The sequence below is a fragment of the Physeter macrocephalus genome, chromosome 13, assembly GCF_002837175.3.
Source record: "Physeter macrocephalus isolate SW-GA chromosome 13, ASM283717v5, whole genome shotgun sequence".
Taxonomy (NCBI): domain Eukaryota; kingdom Metazoa; phylum Chordata; class Mammalia; order Artiodactyla; family Physeteridae; genus Physeter; species Physeter macrocephalus.
In genome coordinates this window covers 86,743,241-86,751,240 of record NC_041226.1, presented here as the reverse complement: position 1 = coordinate 86,751,240, position 8,000 = coordinate 86,743,241, and the positions used below count along the sequence as shown (strand labels likewise).

The 8,000-nt window shown below is 62.3% G+C and overlaps 1 protein-coding gene across 1 annotated transcript; it reads right to left on the bottom strand.

Annotated features, from left to right (window-relative positions):
• Positions 1-841: 841 nt before the first annotated feature.
• QRFP (pyroglutamylated RFamide peptide) lies at positions 842-1,251 on the bottom strand. Its single transcript, XM_007131005.2, is given in 3 exon segments — positions 842-1,018; positions 1,020-1,197; positions 1,199-1,251. Coding segments are annotated over 3 exon segments (408 nt in total).
• Between the last annotated feature and the right edge of the window lie 6,749 nt (positions 1,252-8,000).

Genomic DNA, 8,000 nt, shown 5'->3' with positions numbered 1-8,000 from the left:
GTTGTTGCAACTTTTATTTCAAAAGATACAACACATTCCTAGTCTGACCGTTGGCAATGCAACCTTGCTACAGCAAAAGTGTATTCCTTCCTCGTTCATATCCCACGGGACTCTTGGCTTGGCAAATGCCGCACCACCGAGAAGGAGAGTTGTCAGAAGGGGATGGGCCGGTGGTTCCGAATGGCATCTCAACACCAGCGGGATGAGGTTTTCTTGCCAGGGGGATGTTGTGTTAATGGAATGGAGAACAAGATTTCTTTTTTCCGTCGTTAAACTTTCAGAACCATACTCTGTGCCCGGTGGAATGTGCTCGCTCACAGTTGCACTTTGGATGTCAACCACAGACGTGTCGATGGAGGCGGTCAAAACTTTGATTATCCCACTGTAATCGCTCAGTCCCCTGACCTTCAACTCGGGGCCAGCAGGGCCAGCTCCGCCTATTCATATTCAGGGCCCAACGGTATCCTCAGGCATCCTCGGCTCCATGCCACCGGGGCCAGGGGACTGCTCAGAGCCAGCCCCCCCAGGGGAGCGGGCTGAAACGCAACAGTCCGCCAGGGAGCTCCACCAGCAGCAACGTTCTCTTCTTAACTGGGACTTGCTTTTGGTCACCTCCTTTTTGACACCATCCAGAATTTTGCTTCGGCAAAGTTGGAAATCAAAAGGAAGCACCCACCTAACCAAACCCACTGCTATTATAATTCCTGTTATAATTCATTATACTAATACCCACACCTCCTCAGCATCTTGGTCTTTGAGGCTCGAGGAGAAGATGGGAATGGAAACGGCGGGGCGGGGGGGTGGGTCGCGGAGGAGCCCTTTCTGGGGTGCTCTGGCCCCCTCACCCCTGGCCGAAGCAGAAGCTGAAGCCGCCTTTCTCCCTGCTGTAGCCGTTGAGCTCCTCTGCCAGGGTCCCTAACAGGCCACCAGCTTTCTCGCCGTCACCCAGAAGGAAGCCGGTGGCCTCACTGCCATCGTCCTGCTGCCTCCCGGGTCTCAGCGTGAAGCCGGCACACGCTCCGCCCAACGTCGGGCGGCTCCTGGGCCGTGACGAGCAGGGCGTGTGGGTGTGGCGCTCTCGGCCACCCAGGGGAGCCCCAGGGGAAGTGGCGTTCCCCCCCTCCCCCCGCCAGGTCGGCCCAGCTCGTTTCGCCTCCGATGCCACCCACGGCGTCCACGGGCTCTTCTGTGTCCAGCACAGGCACCCAGCGGCGGGAAGAGGAGGTAGGGCAGCGAGTAAGGGCTCATCATCTGGTCCAGGGGAGAGAGAGGAGGGTTACGTGCCGCACGCCTGGGCCACAGCACACTTCCCAGGGCCCAGGCAGCCATCAAAGGCGTAAGCTGGTGGCTCGGCTGAGCCCAGCTCGCAGGCGGCGAGAGGAAATGTCACCCTGTCGGGGAACCAGGCCTTTGTTGTCTTCGCAGGCTCGGGCGCCGAGCGCGCCAATTAGGCTGGTCCTCCCTCTCCTGCAATCTTTGACGGCCTTGGCGACGGAGCGCTCTTAACACGCTGCTGCTAGGATGGCTTACAGACAGCCCCGGCAGAGCCGGGCACGCTTGGGCTCATTTCTCCTGTATGATAATTACGGATTCCTGGGCCACATCATCTCAGAGCCGTGGGCTAGAAAGTTGATAGCATCCATCCCACTTAGTTTTCAACTTGGTGATGAATGGGTCTGCTTAAGCTGTTTGGCCGGGACGCTCTGCTAATGTCTCTGTGACGTGGAAACGAGTTGCTCCTGAAAGCAGGCCGAACTCAGACGTCCCCCTGGAGAGGAGCGGCCGCCGGTCCCTGCCAAGCACCACCCGTGCGCCAGGCTGCGAGCAGAACCTCTACTCGCGCGGTTGCACTTTATCTCCACGAGAAACCTTATGGTAAGCACGGTTATTCGCGCTGTTTTCGGGCAAGCGCACGGTCAGAAAGGCTAAGCAATTGTGCCCAGGCCACACAGCTAGAAAGTGGAGGCTCTGGGCTTCCTGATCCTAATGGCCGGGGGGCCTGTCGGCGTGCCAGGCCTGTGGGCAGTGCTTTCCGTCCGTACCCGATGCCGTCCCTCCCACAGGAGGGCGTCCCTTATCCCCATTTACAGAGGAGGGAGCCGTCTCAGAACAGGTGACTTGCCCAAACTTGTCACAGTTTTGTAAGTGACAGAGCTGGGACGCTAGCCCAGGTCTAATTGGACCTGATGCAGGAATTGCCACTCTACCCCAAGGGTGGCGGTCCACGGGGGATTTGAAACAGAAATAGAGCTTCCCAAAACGCCCCTGCCTTGGCAATAATTGCTCGTTCCCTCGCAAAGGAAGCCTTTTTGGTAACGACCACGGTGAGTCTGTGCTGGCTGGTCCTCTGAGGAGTAGAACCGAGGCTAGAATAAAGAGAGTGGGCTCTGGAGAAGATAGCGCAGACTCCCCAGAGCTCTTTCCAGAAAGGGCTCCCTTGAAGACATTTCAAAGTGTACTCAGCCAGAAAGCGTAAAAAAAAAAAAAAAAAAAAAAAAAATCATAAAAGCAGCCCTCCTCTTCCCAAATCCAGTCCTCCTAAGCTTCCCTCATCCCCTGAGGCTGGAGCAACCTCTCACCTGCTTCAGGGAAGCCTCTCCATCGGGGCCTGGATGGAGTGGGGGCTTTTCGCAAGGTGTTTCCTCCCCATAGAAAGCAATGCAGACAGCTTTGGGACCGGGTGGGGTTCCATCTGGTGGATGAATCCACCTGGGAATGGCCTCTGGGTCTCAAGAAGGGGGGGGCATCTTGTTGCACAGGAGGCAGTGACACTTCTCCCCTCTGGGGGGACCATGGACCTCTTCAAGAGCCTAGTGCAAGCTTGGGACACTCGACACCGAAAATTGGGCCCCAGCACAGATGCAAGACCAGGGGCCAAGCCCTGCAGGGGCCAATCTCTGTGCTGCTCTGGGCTGCAAGATGAGGTGCTGGTCTCCACCTCTCTGGGCCTTCCCAGCCCGGTGGGTGCCCGTGGTTCCTACTGCCTGCCCAGCTCCTGACCGGGAGGAGGGCCTGAGCGGGGCTCCTGCTGGGGGTGGGGCGGCTGTACTCCCCATGCTGTAGGCCTGCTCCCAGGAGGGCAGCTGGACCCTGGGCCGGGCTGGGCAGAGCTGCTCTGGGCTCCTGTCCAGGAGGTGTGGCCCCCGGGTTCTCCCCGCCTTATGTAGGCCCCCTGGGTGCACTTGTGCGGCGTGCTCTGATTGTGGCCCATTCCTGACCCTGGGATTCCACTGGGGACCTGGTGGCGAAGGAGGGCGCAGCGTGGACCACGTGGATAAAAGGCCCAACACAAACAGGATGCGGTCTGATGAGGGCCAGACGGGGCTGCCCTTTGCCCAGAGGCCCGCCTTGTGCGGAGGGCCGCGGGCAGCCTCCTTAACTGTGAGTCACAGGCGTGGCCCTTGCGCACCCTTGGAAGAGGCGTCCGAGCCCACCCTGCAGAACCCTGCCGGGTCTGCCCTCGCGCTCACCGCTTCACGCGCCCGCCGCCCAGCCAGCACCGCCGCCGCCGCCGCGGGCTCAGGAGGTCACGTGGCTGAGAAGCCAGCCCTGGCCTTTCGCTCTGGGTCGGTGTGAAGTCGTGTTTGGTGCCATAGCTCACGTGCTCTGGAGCCTTATGAGGGCCATCCGGTGCCAAGAGGCTGAGCTGGGCAGTGGGAGGGGGCGCAGAGGGGGTTTGGCGAGCCCCTCTCTCAAGCCCACGGCCCCCGAACCACGGGAGGTTTGCTCCTTAGGAGGGAAGCTCAGTCTTCCCATCACCACAGCCCCAGGGCCTGGCTCGGTGCCTGCGGCCCACCTGGGAAAGGACAGACCTACCGGCGAGCGTTTTCAAAACTCGTCTGCCTCTCTGGTGTGAGTCATGGGGATGAGGCTGTTAACCCAGTGTGGGGTTTGTCGAGGGCTGGGTGAAGGTCCTGGTCACGAGGACACCAGCGTTTGTCATCTCCCCAGGTGAGCTTACGGGCCAGGCTGGGGCGCATCCCGAGTTGTCACCTGCACCGCACCCCCACAGTGGGCTGGGGGGCTGGAGCGGGCTGTGCTGTGGGCGCCGAGTCCCTGTGGGATCCACGCGGGTCCAGGCGTGGCCACGGCCGGGCCTCTTGCTCACGCCTCAGGTGCTTGGTGAGGCTGCGGCCACCCCGCAGCTGTCCGGGGGTAGCTGCGCGGGCCAGGCTGGGTACTGAGCACAGAGGATTCCGCCTCCGGCGCCCCCATCCGGCTGGCCTGTCACCTTTGCCTGTGGGGTTGAGGGGGTGGAGGGACCGAGGGGCCGAAAATCACCCCCCTCGGGAATAGACGGCCTCGAAGACCCTTCCCCGCCCCCAGCGCCCTAAGGGAGGGGCCAGAGTCTTTACCCCCTCATGGTGAGAGGGTGGGGAGACTGAGGCTCCCAAGTCAGAGCCCTGTCCTGCGCTCCCCTCTCCGGCCCCGTCTGAGGCAGGAATGAGATCAAGAACGGGCAGGGAGCGTGGGCTGCCTTTGGACCCCTCGGGATGGGGTGGGGTGCACTCTGGCCTCCCTTGGCAAGGGCGAGGACTCTGAGAGCAGGTGCGGGCAGAGGGCGCACCCATGGGCCAACCGGAGCAGGTGCAGAGCCAGGGCTGCCTCTGAGGGGCTGGCGTGCGCGTGCTTGTGTGCACGTGTGCGCACGTGTGTGCACGTGTGCACGTGAGACGCGTGTCATTTTATCTCCCTGGTTCGTGCTGGTTGGTTGAGACACCGGGTGCTGGTTCACGATGGAGTGCAGCCTGCGGTGGGTCACCAACTCGCTGTGAGGCCTTGGGCCAGACGCTTGGCCTCTCTGTGCCTCAGTTCCCTCGGGTGTAAAATGAGAGGTTTGGGTTCCCAAGCTGCGCTCTGTGGAATTCCTCAGGGAGAGCTGTGGAGAGTTGGGAGGGCAGAGGTGAGGTCGAGCCCCGAGGGCCACACCGCGCCCCCCCCACAGGAGGAAAGCTCCACTTGGCCGTTGACACATTGGGCCCCAAGAAAATTCTGCTGTGAAAACCACCACTGGCCTGGCTCCCTTCAGGAGGGGGGCCTGGGGCTCTGGGAAGTGGCCACAGAAGGTCCCAAGTGTTGGGCATGGGTTGCGTGGGGGCCAAGACTGGGGGCGAGTATGACTCCTCGGCCCCAGCCCTCAAGCAGGGGCACCTGGAGCCAAGTCTGATGCCAGATTTGGTGCCAAGCTTCCCAACTCCAGGGGCTGCCAGGCGATCTCCAGAACTCCCGGCCCAAGAGACGGTTTGCAAGCGGCACTTCACTGGATCTGGGAAAGATTGCGTGACCCGGGCCAGAGCAGCTTGGCTTGGTGGGCAGGAGAGGGACCCACCTGGGGCGGGGGGGGGGGTGTGGCCCCTGGGGAGGTGGGTGGCCACAATCCCCTCAGTGACTTCCCATGGCCTGGCTCAGGGGTGTCACCCCCAGGCGTCCCTGGGGGCCTGATACGAGCCATCAGTGGGCAGGAGGGCACGCCTGTTGGTGAGAACACTTTCTGGAGGGGAGTAGTTGGTGCTGAGGATGGTGCGGGAGACCTCGGGCCGCACGGCAGAGACCTCTGTCTGCGCAGGCGGGCAGTGCAGATGCTCCAGCCACGGGTCCCCTCGCAGGTCGGCCCGAGGCAGGACGTGGGGCACATTCACTTCCCCTGGCCCTGCACCACGTCTCCAACACAGGCACTCGATAAATACTGGATTTCATCACATAAATTCAGGAGATTGCTTTGTCCTTAAGCTTCAGATTGGTTTTATGAATAAACAGCCATTAGGGACTGTTTTTCTTAATAAAGAGTCTCGATTCCTCAGGACTCCAGCCCCAGCCACCAAAGAGACCCACAGGGACCAGCTGTGACCCTGGGGGCCGTGATGGGAAGCACAGGTAGAGCAGCCTCCCCTCCACCCACGCGGACCCCCGGGGCTGCAGGCCAGGTGTGGAGCCGGCTCTACCCAAGGGTCTCGGGCAGCTCCTGGGGGCACAAAGCTGTCTGGGGAACACTGTTTCCCATGCAGCAGTAACGGCGCCGGGGAGTCTGGGGAAATGGCGCAGGAGGCGTCTTGGAACGCTGGGGTGTCTGATCCACCCTGTGGGGCGCTGAGCAGGGTGGGGGGCAGAGGCTCGAGTCGGTCACCATGAGACTTTATTGGAGACAGGACCACACACACGACAAGTGCACACGGGCCGCACTAGCAGCCGTGCCTGCGCTGTCCATCGCAAGCTGCGCTGGCCTCTAGCTCCCTCCTAGCCCCGCCCCTCTTCCCACCGCCCGTCTTGTGTGGGGTCAGGCAGCCTGAGGGCACAGCGGGTCAGAGCCCGGTTCCCCACTCCCTGTCCCCCCAGCCCCGCCGAGGTCCAACTTCAGCCCTCCGGGTTCGCCGAGGCCTGCCAGCTGCGTGGCCACTCAGGGTTTGGGGACGGCCCCCTCCCTGCTAGCGGATGAAGAGACGGGCCCCGGGGAGGCCCCAGCCACTCGGACCAAAGCCTCATGTCCTTGTCTGTACATCCTCTAACGTGTCCTCCGGTCGGCATGTGGCTCCTTAGACCCCACAGGCGCGAGCCCTGCTCGCGCCCCCCCACCTCCTCCCTCCCCTCCTGCTGTAGCAGAGGCAGCTGGCAGCTCCTGTTGATGAACCTCACAAATCCTCCGAATCCCGGGCGACGGGGCTCCCACCTTCCAGGCCAGAGGCCTGCGTGGATGAGGGTGGGTGGCCGTGGGGGACCCAGGACGAGGTGGGCCCTGGGATATGGATATCGCTTCTGCCCCAAGGCAAACATCATACAACCTATTTACATGCGGCTGCAGGGGGAACAAGCAATTTGAGCCCTGTCCTCATCTCCTGCTGACTGTGCTGAGGCCGTCAGGGTGGAAACCCAGCATCCGTCCCTCCTCTGGACTCGGGGAGCAGGGGTGGCCAGCTGGGTGGCGCCCCAGAGATGTATCCAAAGTTTGCGGGACACGGAACGCGGCCATCGGCTCATCCCACAGAACCTACCTGTGCTTGTGGAAAGGAACTTTCGGAAGCTCTGGGGGGATAGATGCACCGCCTGAGGATCCCAGTGTAGAGAGCACCCCTCCCCTGCTTGGCTCTCTCCTCAGGGGAGAAGGAAGGAGAGGGGAGGGGGGTCAGCCAGGTCACATGGTACAACTGGGCCACAGGCACCCCACCATCAAGCCACCAACTCAGGCATCGTGGGTCAGGGTTCGGGTGCAGTGACCATGGGTCCTGGGTGACTTTTGCACCCATCTGTCATCGGTCTTGGCAGAGCTGTCGCTCCCCCCGGCTTTCCCAGGGCCCCCTTCCTTCTGTGGTCACTCCCATCTCCAGAGACGGCCATTTGCGCTGAAATCACACTGTGAGCTCCTCCAGGCCAGGGCCCGGGCCTGCCTCGCTCGCCTGTCTCCTGGCCCGGGGACTGTGCCCAGCGCCAGCCCGTGGAGAGATGCCCTTTAGGAAGGGGGTGCGCTGGCCTTAGCTGTCCTCAGCATGACGGGCTTTGTGCCCGTTCAGCCGGCATCTGCTCCGCCGTGTCCCCAGCGGTGCCAGGCCTGGGCTGGGACCGGGGCTGGTGCTCTCCGGCGGGAAGGAACCAGCGTCTGCAGGTCGGCCAGACGCTCCTGAAAGACCCTCGCCCGGCCCCCCGCCAGGCCCAAGCGGTGGCACGTCTGTTCCTCGGCCAAGCCCTGGCACGGACGCCCCTGAGCTTCCTGATGTACACATGCAACTGTGAATCCATTACCGTCACGCTCACCAGGAGTGTGTTTGATGACAGATCAGAAAGCGCTTGGCACTTTCTAAACAGTGGCTGGCGCCGTGAGGCTGGCACAGCAGTGGCTCGCCCAGCCTGGAGCGGGAGGGGAAAGGGGCTCCCGGGATGAGGACGCAGGGCCCATCCAGCCTCTGCTTCGCGGCTGGGGGCCCAGCGGCCCAGGTGGGCAGCTTCTCTTGGCTTCTAGAGGATGGGGAAGGAGCCAGCAGGGGGGCTCTGGGGTCTGCTTACACACACCT